The sequence below is a fragment of the Heteronotia binoei genome, chromosome 5 (assembly GCF_032191835.1).
Source record: "Heteronotia binoei isolate CCM8104 ecotype False Entrance Well chromosome 5, APGP_CSIRO_Hbin_v1, whole genome shotgun sequence".
Taxonomy (NCBI): Eukaryota; Metazoa; Chordata; class Lepidosauria; order Squamata; family Gekkonidae; genus Heteronotia; species Heteronotia binoei.
Window position 1 is genome coordinate 2,032,690 of NC_083227.1, and position 18,547 is coordinate 2,051,236.

Genomic DNA, 18,547 nt, shown 5'->3' on the forward strand with positions numbered 1-18,547 from the left:
ACAAAGAACACATAAAATATAGTGGGAGATGGGTTTAGCACAGGGGTGTCGAACTCATTTGTTATGAGGGCTGAATCTGACATAAATGAGACCTTGTTGGGTCGGGCCGTGTCCGGCCGGGCCATGAGCGTACCTATTTAATAATAATAATAATAATAATAAGTTTTTATTTATACCCCGCCCTCCCCGCCAAGGCAGGCTCAGGGTGGCTTACTAGGGTTGCCAAATCCAACTCAGGAAATATCTGGGGACTTTGGGGGTGGAGCCAGGAGACTTTGGGGGTGGAGCCAGGAGACTTTTGTGATGTCATTTCCTGTGATGTCATTTCCAGGTCAAAGGTCAAGTGATGTCACTTCCACCCATTCCAATGATGTCACTTCCAGCACCAAAACCCCGCCTCCTCATGTGATGTCACTTTCTGGGCACTCTCCCAAACGTGCCGTTCCTGTGAAGCAATGTCCATTTTTACAAAATTCAAACACTGTTATATATCACTTCCCACCCCCACCTTTCCCCCATTTTACATTACTTTTAGGCATGTAGGCCTCCTTCCAGTGCAAAAATAACCAAAAGCTTTAAGAAATATAAAGTGCTTTAATTTAAACATTTAAACATTACAAAAAACACACACACACACACCCCAAGCAACCAGCATATGTCAAACAAGTGAATAAAACCAGAGAAACTGTCATAATTTAAGAAACATAAAGTGCTTTAAACATTTAACAATTACAGCAACAAAAAACAATCAAACAGCACACATCAAACAAGAGAACCCATCATGTTTATGTTGCTTTCTGCTTTTGGGAAAGAAAACGGTATTTATCTTTGCTTCTTGCTGCTTTCAACAACTCTGGATTTGACTTTATAAAGTTGCAGAATTCTTCACAGGACATTCTGAAATTTAACTTCACCTGAAGTTCTGCTTTAACAAGGCTATCACTCAGTCGGTTTCTTTCCTTACTCCAGAGCTGCGTCATTAAGCTGAATACTCTCTCACAATAGGCATTGGATACTGGGATGGACAGTGCAAAAGAGACCAGCTTCAACAGATGGCTGACACCACTGTCTGGAATGCGCCTAAAGATCTGAACCCATCTCTGGTCTATCCTCTCTTCTTGTGAAGAAATGTCTTTTTGGCATTTTCTAACAATGCAGACATCATCAAAAAGCTTGTCAGTGTCTATGATATCAGGGCCAAAATCAAGGGATTTGACAAGATTCTCTAAGTCCTCCCAAATCACAGGACTGTCAAGTGAAAACAATGCCATATCTTTGAAAACTGAATTCTCAAAATCATACCATTTCTCAAGGTAGGCGATGCAACTTGAGAGTGTCTGCTCTGCTTCTCTTTGGAATTTTGCCCTTTGAGATGCGGAGACATTGGGTAGGATGGCTGTAGCAGATCTTCCATAAAACTGCTTCTCTTTCCTCCCTTTAAGTTTTTCTCGAAGGTCACTCAGAATTTGGTGAAGTTCAACACAGCTGACATTGGCACTTTCCAATTTTTTCACAACGGGGTCAAACAATGCCATCAAATTGTGTAGAAAGTACAAATAGCATAGAGGAAGAGATGATTCCTCTTCTGGATTGAATCCTTCCCAAAGAACTTTTTCACACTCTTCTTCCCCACAGGACAAGAAGTATGCCCTCAGTGCAGGCCAGCACTGAAGAACCCGTTCAACAGCGGGCAAAAGTGACAGCCACCGTGTTGGACTATGCCGAATCAAATCTCTATATTCTATATCAACAAACTCAAAGAAGGACCTCAGGGAGTCTGTACTTTTTGCTGAGCATGAGAACTCACTATATATTTGCAAGATAAAGACTTCAACATTAAAAGACAGTGCTCTCTTCCCTGTTTTAAGGCAATTGTGAAGCACGTGGCATTTGCAGCCCACATCTATCAGCCTATTATTAAGTTGCTTAAGTTTTTGGAACACTGACTTGTGTTTTCCAAAATTCACTGCCGCATTGTCAGCAACGTACGATGACACTCTGTCTAAACTGAGACCACTGTCCTGTAGCACATTGCAAAGCTGGGCTGCAATTGCCTCACTGGTCTCCTCATTGTCATTGTAGAAATCAAGCAATCCTTCTTTTATTCCCTCTGTTACAGAAAAGTAACGAACAGTCACAGGAAAGAATTTCCTGTTTCCCTTGTTGGAGGCATCACATCCTATAGAGAAAAAGTGTGCAGCATTCAGGTCCTTCAGCAACAATTCTACGGATTTTGGAGCCAAAACATTCTCCACAATGCTGGCAGCTTTTGTCCGTCCACAAGACATATTTTTTGCTATGTTGGAATCAGGCAACATTTTTGGCAACAGTTTATTTGTGCAGTCCTGACTAGCGTAACTATGATGATGCATAACACTGTGGTACACTTCGACCACTTCAGCTGCAGTGACCTGATTTGCTTCTGAAGAATCTTGTTTTTGAAAGAAGCTACTCACTGGTGTCTGTCTGTTCAGTTTTTCCACCTCTTTGTGCTTCATACCTTTTGCATGATTTATGATGGCACCTTTCCCCTCATAACGCACAGATATTGTGCGGCGGCACCAAACACATTCTGCTGTTTCTAAGTCTTTTTTACGAAGCCATCTTTTGAATTGGCTTTCGCTCAGCCATTCCTCTTTAAAAACTGAAAGGTATTTTTTCTTTTTTGCTTCGCTACTACCAGATGGACCTTCTCCACTTGCCATGACTTCTCAAAATATTGAAGGGAGGCAACCCTGAGTACTGCAAGAGAGGTGAGGGAAAAAACAGCAATCACAGATAGCCTTGTAGGTGGAGTTAACAAATATACTCATCAGTTTGGCAGCTATTTATCACACAAATACAATGTTTTTTATTTACTTCAAGTTATCTCCATTGGGGACCCAAAGGGGTTTACATGATTTTCTTCTCTTCTATCCTCACAACCATCCTGGGAGGTAGGTTTAGGCTGTGAGTGTCTGACTGACCGTAGGTGGCCTAGCAGTTTTTCATGCCACAGTACGGATTTGAAACCGGGTCTCCCACATGCTAGTATGACACACTAACATCTTAATATTTTCAATTACCTGCCAATAAAGGCACCCTGTACCCCACCTTTACCCATTCTCATTGGCTGCTTTAGCACAGAAGCTTGCTAGGTAATATCACTTAATTCACAACAAATCTGTGCTTCTCCCTTAAACACGTGAAGCCATTCCCAATCTGGTTAAGACTCAGTCACTGCTTTCTTCTCAGGTCACACACAATTGCAAGCTTAAGTAGCTCTTAGACAGACAGACACCAGTACTGAGTAGCTTCTTTCAAAAACTTGAGAGTCAGTTTGGTGTAGTGGTGAAGTGTGCAGACTCTTATCTGGGAGAACCAGGTTTGATTCCCCCCTCCTCCACTTGCACCTGCTAGCATGGCCTTGGGTCAGCCACAGCTCTGGCAGAGGTTGTCCTTGAAAGGGCAGCTGCTGTGAGAGCCTCTCAACCCCACCCACCTCACAGGGTGTCTGTTGTGGTGGGGGGCGGGCGGAAGAGAAAGGAGATTGTAAACCATTCTGAGACTCTCAGTTAAGGGCAGGATATAAATCCAATCTTCTCCTCCATGGGTCTCTTCTCCATTTAATTTTTTTACCAACACTGTGGGACAGATTAGGATGAGCATGTGTGACTATCCAAGGTCACACAAGCAAGCTTCCATGGCAGAGTGGAGATTTGAACCTGGATCATGCAGAACCTAGCTGGACAATCTAAGCATGACACAACACTGGTTTTAAATGTTTTGATGTTTCAGGGAGGAACACTAAAGATGCAAATAAAATCTAAATTGCTTGAGGAGTATTTAATTCTGAAATATAAGGCGATGGTTATCCAGATGGTTTGACCTGACCTGGCCTGTCTCTCTACTTTAGATGCATGTGGATTGATTGTGACCACTCCCTGGAATGGGAAAGGCACACACAATCTGTCTTTATTAAGACTAACCCTGGGAATCTCTAATATCTGGTTCTGAGACTGCATCCTGGTTTGTGACAAGATGCCAAAACTGGATGGCAGACCTGGCCTGCACCTCTCGGGCAGCAATCCTGTGCATGTTCAAACTAACTGGTATTGTATTTTTAAATGGCACTTGAATGATGCATTTCTATTAAAAAGTCACACAGTAATGTATGTTGATAAAAAATAGGAACAGGATCCATGCTCTGTTAAGCACATGTATTGCAAGACTCAAGGCAAAACTACTGATCAGACAGCATAAGACATCTAACAATGCAATAGGACTGTGATTACAAAATTAGAAAATAATGCAAACAGAGACCTGTGTAAGACATGACATACTATAAGCAGTGCAACAATGTAGGAGTCTAGTAGCACCTTTAAGACCAACCAAGTTTTATTCAGAATGCAAGCTTTCATATGCAGGCATACTTCATCAGACAATGGAATGGGGTACAGTCTCATGAAGTGTGCCTGCATATGAAAGCTTACATTCTGAATAAAACTTGGTTGGTCTTAGAGACTAGACTCCTACATTGTTCTATTGTTTCAGACCAACACAGCTGCCCATTTGAATCTATAAACAATGCAGAAAGAGAATCACTAAGGTAAAGTGGTAAAGTGTTACTACTTTACCTTTGTAATCCACTTTCTGCATTGTTTAGACTAGAGGACAGTTAGAAGCTAGAGGACACATATAAACGTAAAGAGAGTGTTAGATATTTAGCTGTGTTGGTCAGTCTGCAGTAAAAGAGCAAGATTTGAATCCTTAAAGACCTTAAAGACCAGCAAGATTTCCAAAGTGTAAATCAAAGCTCCCTTTGTCAGATACCTTTGCCAGATACGATGAATGCTGCACCAGACTACAATCTTCCCTGAGAACAATCTTCCGTGCGCGTTGCAAAAGACCTGGCAGAGAGAAATGAGGGGGCATCAACAAAATTGCGGCTGCGCAGCCGCTGGCAACTAGATTGGGAGGGCTGTGGGTTAATTCCACTCAGTCACCGGGTCATTGGCTGAGCAGACAGCTGCTCTTGCATGTGCGCTCATCCCGTTCTGTGGCTACCTTTTCCCCCTGCCTCCACCCTTCCCTTCTCTGATTTTACCTTAGAGAGGAGGAGAGCGGAGCAGGCCAACGCCGCTGCGGCGCGCTGCTGCCCGCTCATGCTGCCGTGAGTCCTGGCCTGCCCCCTCCCCTTCTCTGATGTGATTGACCTCACCTCAGAGGACTGGAGGGGAGCAGAACAGGCTGCCGCCGCCGCCGCCCGCTCATGCTGCCTAACTCTGAGTCCTGGCCTGCCCCCTCACCTTAAAGGACTGGAGGGAAGCAAGAGGCCCCGCCGCCGCTGCCCGCTGCCCGCTCTTCCTGCCGGGAGTCCTGGCCTGCCCTGCCCTGCCCCCTCACCTTAGAGGACTGGAGGGAGGGAAGCAAGAGGCCCCGCCGCCGCTGCCCGCTGCCCGCTCTTCCTGCCGGGAGTCCTGGCCTGCCCTGCCCTGCCCCCTCACCTTAGAGGACTGGAGGGAGGGAAGCAAGAGGCCCCGCCGCCGCTGCCCGCTGCCCGCTCTTCCTGCCGGGAGTCCTGGCCTGCCCTGCCCTGCCCCCTCACCTTAGAGGACTGGAGGGAGGGAAGCAAGAGGCCCCGCCGCCGCTGCCCGCTGCCCGCTCTTCCTGCCGGGAGTCCTGGCCTGCCCTGCCCTCTCACCTCAGAGGACTGGAGGGGAGCGGAAGTGGAACAGGCCGCCGCTGCGCGCTGCTGCCCGCTCTTGCTGCCTGCAGCCTGACTCCTGGCCTTCTCCTGACTCCTTGACCTCAGAGGGGAGGGGACAGGGGAGGGGAGCGGAGCAGGCTGACGCCGCCGCTGTGCGCCGCTGCCGCCTCTTCTAGGCAGGCCTTCAACTTTCTGCTGCTTTCAAGACGGGTTCAGCAGCCTCTGACCGACCCAGACTCGCGGCCTTTGCGCCGTTCGCCCCCTTCCCTCCCCCCGCTTTTGTTTTTTGGGACAGCGGGGGAAGAAGGTGCTAACTCGGGGGTCCCCCGGCAGGGCGGGAGGGTTGGCAGCCCTACCATCTGCTGAGGGAGGCCTGGACAAGTCCAAAGGGAATGCGGGAAGACAGAAGTGACGCCGGATGGAAAGGGGGGGGGTCTTGAAGGGCCCGCTGCTCCCCCCTTTCCCTGGAGTTCAGCTGACCCCAGCAGAGCCAGAAGGGAGGGGAAGGTGACTAGACCCTCCAGGATAGCTGGAGAGGGAAGTTAAGGCACAGGAAAGGTCTCCCTCCCTCCCTCCCTCCTTCCCTCCCTCCCTCCCTCCTTCCCTCCCTCCTTCCCTCCCTCCCTTCCTTCCCTTCCTTCCTCCCTCCTTTCCTCCCTCCTTCCCTATCTCCTTTCCTCCCTCCTTTCCTTTCCTCCCTCTCTCGCTCCCTCCCTCCCTTCCTTCCCCAGCCACATCTTCACATGGCTGGTGTGGCCGCCTGGATCCTTGTCGTGGTGGCATGGGGGGGGCGGGTCTTGAAGGGCCTGCTGCTACCCCCTTTCCCTGGAGTTCAGCTGACCCCAGCAGAGACAGAAGGGAGGGGAGGGTGACTAGACCCTCCAGGATTTCTGGAGAGGGAAGTTAAGGCGCAGAAAAGTCTCCTCCCTCCCTTCCTTCCTCCTTTCCTTCCTCCCTCCCTCCCTTCCTTCCCTTCCTTCCTCCCTCCTTTCCTCCCTCCTTCCCTATCTCCTTTCCTCCCTCCCTTCCTTTCCTCCGTCTCTCCCTCCCCCCCTTCCTTCCCCAGCCACACCTTCACATGGCTGGCGTGGCCGCCTGGATCCGTGTCGTGGTGGCATCCAGACTCCTGCAATGCCCTCTATGACTGGCTGGTCTCCTATCAGAATATATGTGGGATATCCATGTAGATAGATCCCAGTAGGCAGCCATGTTGGTCTGAAGCAGTAGAACAAAGCGGTAGACAATTGCACCTTTAAGTCCAGCTAAGTTTTATTTAGAAGGTAAGCTTTCGTATGCTCTTCAGCAGGCTTCATCAGACAAGTATCATTTCTCTTTCAGAACAATGTATCAGAATATTTGGTGGGGTTTTTTTTGTTTTTGTTTTTTTTTGTATTGACATACTCAAATATTGGCTGTTTGTCTTATTGTATATACCAACCCATCCTATGGCAAACTTTATGGATGTTATAATCTCTTGGGAAACCATGCCCTCTGTTTAAACTAACAAGGCCAGAATGTTACCTAGATTTATGGCACTTCGCACCTACGACAGCCGTCTGCTTTTCATCACCCTCCACTCCAGTGTTTCTTCAACAAACACAAACCCCTATTTGTGATTCTTTTAATCTGCTAAAAACATTTCCATGATTCCACACTGCCCACTTATATTAAGAATTTCTTAATTCCCATTCCCACTTGTCTGATGAAGTCTGCTTAAGAGTAAACGAAAGCTTACATTTCGAATAAAACTTAGTTGGCCTTAAAGGTAAACTTGTCTACTGCTTTGTGGGATATCCAGTTGGGGCAGAATGCCGCAATTCGACTGTTATCAACAGCTAGATGGAGCACCTGCATTACTGCCCTTCTGCCATCTCTCCACTGGCTGCCCAGCAGTTACCTGGCTCAGTTGAAAGGAGGGGCTCCCCCATACAAAGCCCTGCATTGCACAGGCGGTTGGACTAGATGACCCTGGAGGTCCCTTCCCACTCCATGATTCTGTGGTCCTGGTCTGCAGACTAAACAAGGAGGCTCCATCTGATTCACTGGGGGGATCACTCGGTGTCTTTTGACCAGGGTTGGTGATGTAGCTCTGATCCCTTTTGATTTCTTTCTGCCGTTCTGATATGTTTTCCTCCTTCTCTTCATAGCCAAATAAGTAAATGAATGTTTCCAGAGTTGGAGGCTGCCCAAGAGGAAGGGAAGGAGATGGAAGAGGAGGACCCAGAAGGACCTGGAATTGGCAAGGGCTCAAGGAAAGGCCCCCATCCCATGCAAGTGGGAAGTGGTGCTGAATTTTGGGAAAGAGCTGAGCCAGAGGTCTTGCCTCGGGAGACTTGGACTGCAGATGGACACAGCCAAAGGTTTAGGCACTTCTGCTACCATGAGGCCAATGGGCCCCGAGAGGTTTGCAGCCAGCTCCATGGACTTTGCAGGCAGTGGCTGGAGCCGGAGAGGCACACCAAGAAGCAGATCGTGGAGCTGGTGATCCTGGAGCAGTTCCTGACTCTCCTGCCCCAGGAAATGCAGGGCTGGGTCAGAGGATGTGGGCCGGAGACCAGTTCCCAGGCGGTGGCCCTGGCCGAAGGTTTCCTCCTGAGCCAGGCAGAGGAGAAGAGACAGGCAGGACAGGTGAGGGAGCTTCATGCCTTCAGCGACATCTGGATCGGGGCGGCACTGCGGTACTGATGTTATTAGGCCTGTCGGCGGCATTTGACACAGTCGACCATCAGTTGCTAAAGCGCCGCCTCGCCGACATAGGGGTTGGGGGCTGGCCTTGCAATGGCTTTCCTCCTTCCTCTCTGGTCGGGGACAAAGGGTGGCTATTGGGGGTGAGTGATCCCAGAGGCACACACTCGATTGTGGGGTGCCTCAGGGGGGCAGTTCTCTCCCCAATGTTATTTAACATTTATATGCGCCCCCTTGCCCAGATTGTCCGGAGGTTTGGGCTGGGTTGCCATCAATATGCAGATGACACCCAGCTCTATCTGCTAATGGACGGCCGGCCCGGCTTCACCCCAGGGAATCTAGATCGGGCGCTGCAGGCTATAGCGACGTGGCTCAGATTGAGTGGGCTGAAATTGAACCCAGCGAAGACAGAGGTCCTTTGTGTGGGTCGCGGCGGCGCGCTAGGAGGGGAAATAGCTCTCCCAACCTTTGACGGCGCACCATTGAAACCAGTGCGCCAGGTAAAGAAGTATTGTTGGGCGTTTTACTGGAGCCTTCATTATCAATGGAGGCCCAGATAGCAGCCACTGCCAAGTCAGCATTCTTCCACCTGAAGCGGGCGAGGCAGTTGGCCCCCTTTCTGGAACGCCGCGACCTCGCAACAGTGATCCATGCAACGGTCACCTCAAGATTGGACTACTGTAATGCCCTCTACTTGGGGCTACCTCTGTGCCGGACCCGGAAGTTGCAGCTGGTGCAGAACGCGTCGGCCAGCCTACTATTGGGGCTCTTGAAATGGGAGCACATACGGCCGGGGCTGCGCGAACTGCACTGGCTGCCAATTACCTACCGAGTCCAGTACAAAGTGTTGGTTATTACCTTTAAAGCCCTATATGGCCGAGGACCAGCCTACCTAAGGGACCGTCTCTCCCCACATGAACCCCAGAGGGCACTGAGGTCAATGGGTAAAAATAAAGTGACCATCCCTGGGCCGAGAGAGGTCAAACTTCAAAGCACCAGAACACGGGCCTTTTCAGCCGCGGCTCCGGCACTGTGGAACCAACTTCCGGAGGAAGTGCGGGCCCTGCGGAACCTTGACCAGTTCCGCAGGGCCTGCAAGACCGCCCTTTTCAGACAAGCCTATGCTGGTATCGACTGCTGAGTTGCTAAGAATAAAGAACCGCCATCTATAATACGATCACGGAACTTTCTAAACTGGCAGAACCAGCGCCAAACAATTTTATTGCTGCCAGATATATTTAATGTAATTTGAATTATGTATTTTAACTTAATTAACTGTTTTTTATGTTTAATTTCTTTTTAATTGTTAAATTTAAAGCTTTATGTTAATTGTGTGAAATGTTGTTAGCCGCCCTGAGCCGCCTAGGCGGGGAGGGCGGGATATAAATAAAATCTATTATTATTATTATTATGCCGTCCTTTCGAGTTATGATCTTTCACCTTATACTCATCCCTCCAGGCACTTCCCCAGGGTTGATAGAAAACCAGATCCCTGATTCTTGCAGCTCTGTTGATGGATGCAGAGATGAGGAATGGAGCATGTTTTGCTTCCTTGGTCTTTAGCCTTCCTGCTCTTCCCTGTCTCTCTTCCTGCTGTTCCAGATGTGGGGACCATCTGTGAAGATGGAGGTGGAGTTCCTTGAGGAGGAAGAGTCTCCTTTGGAGGAAGAGCAGAAGGCGCAGGCCCAGGAGCATGCCCAAGAGGCCCTCTCACACGGTAAGGGTGCCCTGTGGGCCCATTGTGAAGTTGTTGGATAGAAGGTTCAGGAAAGGAGAAAAAGGAAATACTTCTGTGCACCACACAGGGTGTACTTCTGGGATTGACGGCCATAGGACGAAGCAGTGGCCACTCACTCACTTGAAGGGATTTGGGGAGGGCAATTTCTTTCTCAGTAGAACTGTGTCAGAATTATAAGCGAGGCCAGGCCATGTTTGACTTTCTGTATCTATATACATAATTCCCAAGTCATGTTGGCAGCATTCCGTGCACCTCACAACCCATTGGCCCATCGCAGCTCAGTCAGAATCTCTGGCCTCCCATTGGCTGACCCCCCTGCCCCCCGCCTACTCGGGCTCCGCAATGCTGAACAAACTGCCAAAACGGTCTCACCTCAGACAGCAGTGCTGCTCAAAAGGCGTTGTTGCTGCCCCCCTGTCCGCAGCCCACACAGGATCCTAGCAGAATAGCCACGGAGCTGCCCCACCTTTCTTCTCTCTCCTGCCTCTTTCCTCCAATCCCCCCTCTCTCTCCCTCCTCCCCTCAGCCTCAGCCCAGGATTGTTGACTGAGGAGACAGGGTTGCCAACTCCAGGTTGGGAGATTCCTGGAGATTTGAGGGCTGCAGCCTGGATTTGAGGAGGGGTGGCCGCTCACTCACTCGAATTTCATTCGCAGTCGAACTGTGTCAGAGTTATAAGGGAGGCTAGGCCATGTTGGCTTTCTGTATTCTTCTTGTATATTAGTTTGAATTAGTTCGTAACTCTCTGTGAGGTTATTTTTCCCATAAGCCTCTGCTCTTTTTGCTGGCAGCCAGTTTTCCTTCTAAGCTGAGTTAGTGTGAGCTAGCTCACAGTATTTTAAGCCTTGGCTCACACATGTTTGTCTTAGCTCGGGAAAAATAGCCCCAGAGCAAACTACTCTATGCAGTGGCTCACAACTTTAATACCAGCAGCTCACGAAGTAGAATTTTTGCTCACAAAGACTCCACTGCTTACAGGGAGTAATGCTGGCAGCCTAGGCATGAAAATGACAAATGTAAATGCCTTTGCCTGAATTCATATTGGGCATTCCCCGGCCTCCAAATGCCTGGCTCCAAAGCCCAAACATATATAAATGAGGTGTACGAGAGTTGCCATGTCTGCCTAGGTCTTTTTGACATCTCCGCTAATAAAATATACCTGGGCAAAACAGACTGAAAAGAGTATAGATCTGGGGCTCCTGGCTTTGTTTGGGGCTGCTTGGTGAATACCCCGTCTGTGTCTGTGTTGGTCTTGAACTTGCAGCCCAGGAATATTTCTTGCTCTTCCAAAAGCATACACTATATCAGGTATTGTGATCTTCTATATATCCTATTGAGTATTGATATTGAATATATGCTACCTGGTATTACTTGTGTGTGGGTTTTAAGAATTTATACATAGCTTTTGTTCAGAGTAACTCTCGGGAAGCCTGTGTTCCGTAACCTTAATGGGGTTGGGGATACCAGGCAGAAGCCTGAACCCCTAAATATCCCCCCAAAAGAACGCAAGAGAAGCCATCTTGGATCCGGACAATGGCCCCTCCAGTCCAAGACTCTGTGTCTCACAATGGCCAAAACCCAAGCACCGCTAGGACAACCAATGGAGGGCCCAGAACTCCAGAAGCCCTCCCACAGTTACCCCACAAGCACCAAGAAGATAGAGAATTGCCATTGTAGCTTGTGGTTAAAAGCCACTTGTGGACTTCTGCTCTGTACATTTATCCTATCCACGCTTGAAACTGTCTGTGCTTGTAGCCGCCACCACGTCCTGTGGCAATGAATTCCCCATGTTAACTAAAGTATTCCGAGCTCACATGGCTTCCGTTAGAGGGACTCAAGGCTGCTCAAAACAGCTGCCCCCCTGGAACCTTTGCAGGTGGGGCAATGGGTGGATGTGACATCAGAGGATCAGCAGAATCTCTGGAAACCCCTTGATATTACCCTTGGGTTTTGGACAGTTCTGATTGTGACGTTTCTCTGACTTCATTTCTCCCCGCCCCCCCCCCTCTTTCCCCGAAACCCGGACTCAAATTGCTGACTGTCAAGCGTCTACACCAAACTGTATCCTTTTGTCATATAACAACTTATTATTGTTCTGAGAACGACCCTGAATATCCGTAACTGTTGAATGAGACAGTGAGCATTCTAATCTGAAACACATAATTGCTGCTTTGCTTTATGTTACTTTCGCTTTTGCTAGACGGCACATTCCCAACCTTTATCTCTTCTGCTTGTTAGCATGGGAACCGAGGCCGTGCTGGAGGAGACCGGAGGAATTAATAGCTTTGCACCTGGACTGTAGTAGAAGGGGGGATAACGGCCTACCGAGGATATATAGGTGATGCCTTGAGGCTGGCACCTCAGTTTTAGCAACTTCTTGTATTGCCTTAAAATGCTTGGAATAAACGTCTGAATCTACCAACTCCATGTTCCTTGACTCTGGGGTCTGACACTGACCAGCAGGAGAATCACCTTTTGCTGTCACAGTTTCGAGCTCTGGAATTCACAGGATGAGTGTCACAGTTTTGAGCTCTGGAGTTCACAGGATGAGTGTCACAGAAGTCCGAAATGTGCTGGCAGTGTTTATAACTCTCCCCCTCCCAGCCTCATGGGAACCTGAGGCATCTCCTTCACCCCACCCTCCAAGTTTACTCAGAATTTCAGGGCAAGGTTTCACATTGCATGAATCAGGAATCAAAACAAGCAAATATGAATTCTCTGCTAACACCCTTTCATCCAGTGTTTTCCCTCTCACAGGCAGTGAAGAGATGGTATTGAGCCGTCATCTTTGTGGAGGAGTGGAAACTGCTGCTGCCCCTGCAGTCCAGGTAGGGGAGATGAGCAGGGGACCGCCTGAGTTCCCCCCTCTTCCTCAGGGGGGCTTTTGCTCCTGCAGTTGCTGCTCATGTGTCTGAGCGAGAGGGGCTCTGAAGGCCGCTCCCTTTACCCCCCTGGCAAGCTCTCCATCCTGCACCACCCCAGAATGCCCCTGTCCAGAGTACAGTCTTGCCTGGTACAATCTCTGATGAGGAAACCTGCTTTTTCTTTCAGCCTCCAGCTTCCTTTGAGGAGGTGTCCGTCTCTTTCACTGAGGCTGAGTGGGCCCTGCTGGATCCAGACCAAAGAGCTCTGCACAAAGAAGTCATGCAGGAGAACTATGGGAACGTGACCTCTCTGGGTAAGGGTCTTTCATGGAGGCCAAAGGTGTGGATTGCTGCCCTTGCATTGAAGCGTGAATCAAAGTATTGAAGAGCAGAATGTCCTTGTGAGGCTCGGTCTTGTACTCAGCCCCTCTGGAAGACTCCAGGAGCTGAAGAGGCAGTGAAAGTAGCCGACACACTGGGCTGGTCCAGGGGCCACTGGTGCCAGTGTTGTGGTCAGCAGGAGAGGCCGGGTGGGCGTAGTGACCTGAGGTGGAGACAGACAAAGGCCTCCTGTCACTCTTCCTCCTCTTCTCTCTCTCCCCCAAAGAAAGCAGGGTTGTACAAGAGGCTGCAGTGGAGACAGACGAAAGCCTGGAGAGTCTCTCAAGAGGATCCCAACACAAACTTTCTTTCCCGAGTGAGCTGGCTGCCAGTGAGTGTGCTGCATCGTTACGTCAACGGGATGAGCAAAGAACAGCCACGGTGGATTTCAACACCTCTTCTAAGGAACTATCTGGTGCGTTAGAATTATAAAGCCTTCTGGGTCAGGAGAAACCGAGGTCATTTGGGGACTGAGGTCTTGGGAATTCTTCCTGGGGCTGAGCTCAGGTGTGGTTCTTTTAGCTCCTTTAGGGGCTCCATTGCCCTTAAATACTGGATATTCCGGGGAAAGGTGAGCTATTTCCTTAAGGACAGCTTTGCTGGATGAATCAGACACCTGTCAGTGTTTTCCTACCATGGTCAGTTACACATTTCCTGGACTCCCCTCCCCCGCCCAACAAGAGGCATCCCTTCCAAAAACCATGGGGGTTCCCTTAAAACTGCGGGGTTCCCTTGGAGAGGTACTGACTTCTCCCTTTAGCCCAGGTGACACATGGTGTCGGAGACCAGCTCCTCTTCTCTCTCATCACACCTGGAAAAAAAACCTTCTGTACAGTCACAGGACTAGAAATTATGATCACTTTTTGTGATTCATCATCAAAAGGCCCATGAGGAAAGACTGAAGGGGCTCAGTATGTTTAGCCTGCAGAGGAGACGACTGAGAGGCAATATGATCACCATCTGTCAGCTAGAGGATTGCGCAGAGATGTCTTCTGTTGTCCCAGAAGGTCGGACCAGAACCAACAGGTTGAAATCAAATCAGAAGAGTTTCCAGCTAAACATGAGGAAGAACTTCCTGATAGAGTGATTCCACAGGGAAGAACAGGCTTGGAGGTTTTCAAACAGGTTTTCAAATAGATGGCCATCAGCCAGCAAAACTGATTCTGTGAACAGAGGCAGATCTTGAGAAGGAGGGTGGGAAGGGCTGCATCAGTTCTTAGTTCTCATGGCACTTTCTTACTTGTCCAGGGAAATGCCAATCACTGCTTTGGGATCAGAAAGCAATTTTGTTCCCAGGACAGTTTGGCCATTGATCCTGGAGGTTTTTTGTTTTTGCCATCTTTTAGGCATGGAGCAGGGGTCACTGGGGCTGTGGAGGGGGGGGAAGTATTTCTGAATTTCCTGCACTGTGCAGGGGTTTGGACTAGATGTCCTTGGAAGTCCCTTCCAACTCTAGGATTCTATGGTTCTAGGAAAAAATCCTTGCCACTTTTTCCTTAAAAGTACATTTCGGAAGAAGAAGAAGAAGAAGAAGAGGAAGAAGAAGAGGAAGAGGAAGAAGAGGAGGAAGAGGAGGAGGAAGAAGAGGAAGAAGAAGAAGATGATATTGGATTTATATCCCGCCCTCCACTCCGAAGAGTCACAGAGCGGCTCACACTTAACCATTATGGCTGACCCAAGGCCATTCCAGCAGATGCAAGTGGAGGACTGGGGAATCAAACCCGGTTCTCCCAGATAAGAGAGCTCTGGCTGAGCCAAGGCCATTCCAGCAGGTGCAAGTGGAAGAGTGGGGGAATCAAACCCGGTTCTCCCAGATAAGAGAGCTATGGCTGACCCAAGACCATTCCAGCAGGTGCAAGTGGAGGAGTGGGGACTCAAACCCGGTTCTCCCAGATAAGAGAGCTATGGCTGACCCAAGGCCATTCCAGCAGGTGCAAGTGGAGGAATGGGGAATTAAACCCGGTTCTCCCAGATAAGAGAGCTCTGGCTGACCCAAGGCCATTCCAGCAGTTGCAAGTGGAGGAGTGGGGAATCAAACCCGGTTCTCCCAGATAAGAGAGCTATGGCTGACCCAAGGCCATTCCAGCAGTTGCAAGTGGAGGAGTGGGGAATCAAACCCGATTCTCCCAGATAAGAGAGCTATGGCTGACCCAAGGCCATTCCAGCAGGTGCAAGTGGAGGAATGGGGAATTAAACCCGGTTCTCCCAGATAAGAGAGCTCTGGCTGACCCAAGGCCATTCCAGCAGCTGCAAGTGGAGGAGTGGGGAATCAAACCCGGTTCTCCCAGATAAGAGAGCTATGGCTGACCCAAGGCCATTCCAGCAGTTGCAAGTGGAGGAGTGGGGAATCAAACCCGGTTCTCCCAGATAAGGGAGCTCTGGCTGACCCAAGGCCATTCCAGCAGCTGCAAGTGGAGGAAGGGGGAATCAAACCCGGTTCTCCCAGATAAGAGAGCTCTGGCTGACCCAAGGCCATTCCAGCAGCTGCAAGTGGAGGAGTGGGGATTCCAACCCGGTTCTCCCAGATAAGAGAGCTCTGGCTGACCCAAGGCCATTCCAGCAGGTGCAAGTGGAGGAGTGGGGAATCAAACCCGGTTCTCCCAGATAAGAGAGCTCTGGCTGACCCAAGGCCATTCCAGCAGCTGCAAGTGGAGGACTGGGGAATTAAACCCGGTTCTGCCAGATAAGAGAGCTCTGGCTGACCCAAGGCCATTCCAGCAGGTGCAAGTGGAGGACTGGGGAATTAAACCCGGTTCTGCCAGATAAGAGAGCTATGGCTGACCCAAGGCCATTCCAGCAGGTGCAACTGGAGGAGTGGGGAATCAAACCCGGTTCTCCCAGATAAGAGTCCGCACACTTAACCACTACACCGAAGTGGAAGTTTGGGGGAGGAAAAGGATTGTCTACTGCATATAGGAAAAGCTGTAATGCAGGGCTGGCCAGGGAAAGGTTGTGACCAGTAGCTCAGGAGACAATATGCACAATCATAAATCAGGAGCTTCTGATTGGTGGCTTGTCCTCTTGTCTGAGTGGTAATTTGACATCCCTCTTTATTCCAGCAGGAGGTGGTGAGGAGTCAGTTGGGAAATTTCAAGGATTGTCACAGGAAAAAGCCAAGAATGAAAAGACTGAAGGAAATTTCAAGAATAAAGAAGGACCACAGAAACAGGAAGGAAGACGTAGAGTGAAGAGGATGGTGAAGTCCATTCCTTGCCAAGAAGCGGGCTTCAGTGAAATCCCACCCCATAGCCATCACCAGTGGACTCCTTCAGGAGTAAAGCCATTCATTTACTCCAAGAGTGGAATGACGTTCTCCATTGGGAGAAAGGGTAATCTATGTTATCCAAACGACAGTATAATGAAGGCATGTAAATGCCGCTATTGTGGAAAGTACTTCAGATACAGACGACAGCTTCGTATACACCAAAAATTACACACAGCACAGAAGCGTTTCGAATGCTCAGAGTGTGGAAAGAGATTCATCACAAATGGTGAACTTAAACAGCATGCAAGAACACACACAGGGGAGAAACCGTTTGAATGCTCAGAATGTGGGAAAAGATTCATTCAGAGTGGCCATCTTCATAAGCATCAGAGAACACACACAGGGGAGAAGCCTTTTGAATGCTCACAGTGTGAAAAGAGATTCATTCAGAGTGGCCATCTTCAACAGCATCAGAGAACACACACAGGGGAGAAGCATTTTGAATGCTCAGAGTGTGGAAAGAGATTCATTCAGAGTGGCCATCTTCAACAGCATCAGAGAACACACACAGGGGAGAAGCATTTTGAATGCTCAGAGTGTGGAAAGAGATTCAGCCGGAGTAGCTGTCTTCAACGGCATCAAAGATCCCACACAGGTGAGAAACCTTTGGAATGCTCAGAATGTGGAAAGAGATGCTATCACAGTGGCCATCTTCAACAGCATCAGAGAACCCACACAAGGGAGAAACCTTTGGAATGCTCAGAATGTGGAAAGAGATGCTATCACAGTGGCCATCTTCAACAGCATCAGAGAACCCACACAGGGGAGAAGCCTTTTGAATGCTCAGAGTGTGGAAAGAGATTCAGTCGGAGTTCCAGTCTTCAACGGCATGCAAGAACACACACAGGGGAGAAACCGTTTGAATGCTCAGAATGTGGGAAAAGATTCAGTCAGAATGGCAATCTTCAACAGCATCAGAGAACACACACAAGGGAGAAGCCTTTTGAATGCTCAGAATGTGGGAAAAGATTCATTCAGAGTGGCCATCTTCAAAAGCATCAGAGAACACACACAGGGGAGAAGCCTTTTGAATGCTCAGAGTGTGGAAAGAGATTCATTCAGAGTGGCCATCTTCAACAGCATCAGAGAACACACACAGGGGAGAAGCCTTTTGAATGCTCAGAGTGTGGAAAGAGATTCAGTGCAAATGGTAATCTTCAATGGCATCAAAGATCCCACACAGGTGAGAAACCTTTGGAATGCTCAGAATGTGGAAAGAGATGCTATCACAGTGGCCATCTTCAACAGCATCAGAGAACCCACACAGGGGAGAAGCCTTTTGAATGCTCAGAGTGTGGAAAGAGATTCATCACAAATAGTGAACTTAAACGGCATACAAGAACACATACAGGGGAGAAACCGTTTGAATGCTCAGAGTGTGGAAAGAGATTCAGTTGGAGTGGGGCTCTTCGAAAGCATCAGAGAATCCACACAGGGGAGAAACCTTTTGAATGCTCAGAGTGTGGAAAGAGATTCAGTCAGAGTAACCATCTTCAAAGGCATCTAAGAACCCACAGAGGGGAGAATGCTCAGGAGTGTGGACAGAGATTCAGTCAAAGTGACCTTCACGAGCATTAAAGAACTCATACAGGGAGAGAAACCCTTTGAGTCAGAGTGTGGAAAGAGATTAAGTTGCAGTTGGATTTTTGGACAACATTTGCAAACTGACATAAGGAAGAACCATGTCATCCCATAGATTGGGAAAAGAGTGCATAGTGCATAGAGTAAAACATTGTTTATTACTTGTACATTTCCTTGAGAAAGAGGTCATCAGAACGAGGGATTATCTAGAATCCTTGTGTGGGCTAGGACTTCATACAGAACTTCTTTTGAGGATTCCATTTGAGAACTGATGAGTGTGAATTTATAATGGACTTTGTGAATTTATTTCTTTTTGCACTGAACTTTCATGTACTCTGCCTGTT

The 18,547-nt window shown here is 48.8% G+C and overlaps 1 protein-coding gene across 1 annotated transcript; it reads left to right on the plus strand.

The window, feature by feature from the left end:
* Positions 1-9,997: 9,997 nt before the first annotated feature.
* Positions 9,998-18,200, plus strand: LOC132571378 (gastrula zinc finger protein XlCGF17.1-like). Its single transcript, XM_060238175.1, has 3 exons — positions 9,998-10,091; positions 13,584-13,776; positions 17,357-18,200. The coding sequence occupies exons 1-3, from the start codon at positions 9,998-10,000 to the stop codon at positions 18,198-18,200; spliced, it is 1,131 nt and encodes a 376-aa protein (XP_060094158.1).
* Positions 18,201-18,547: the final 347 nt, after the last annotated feature.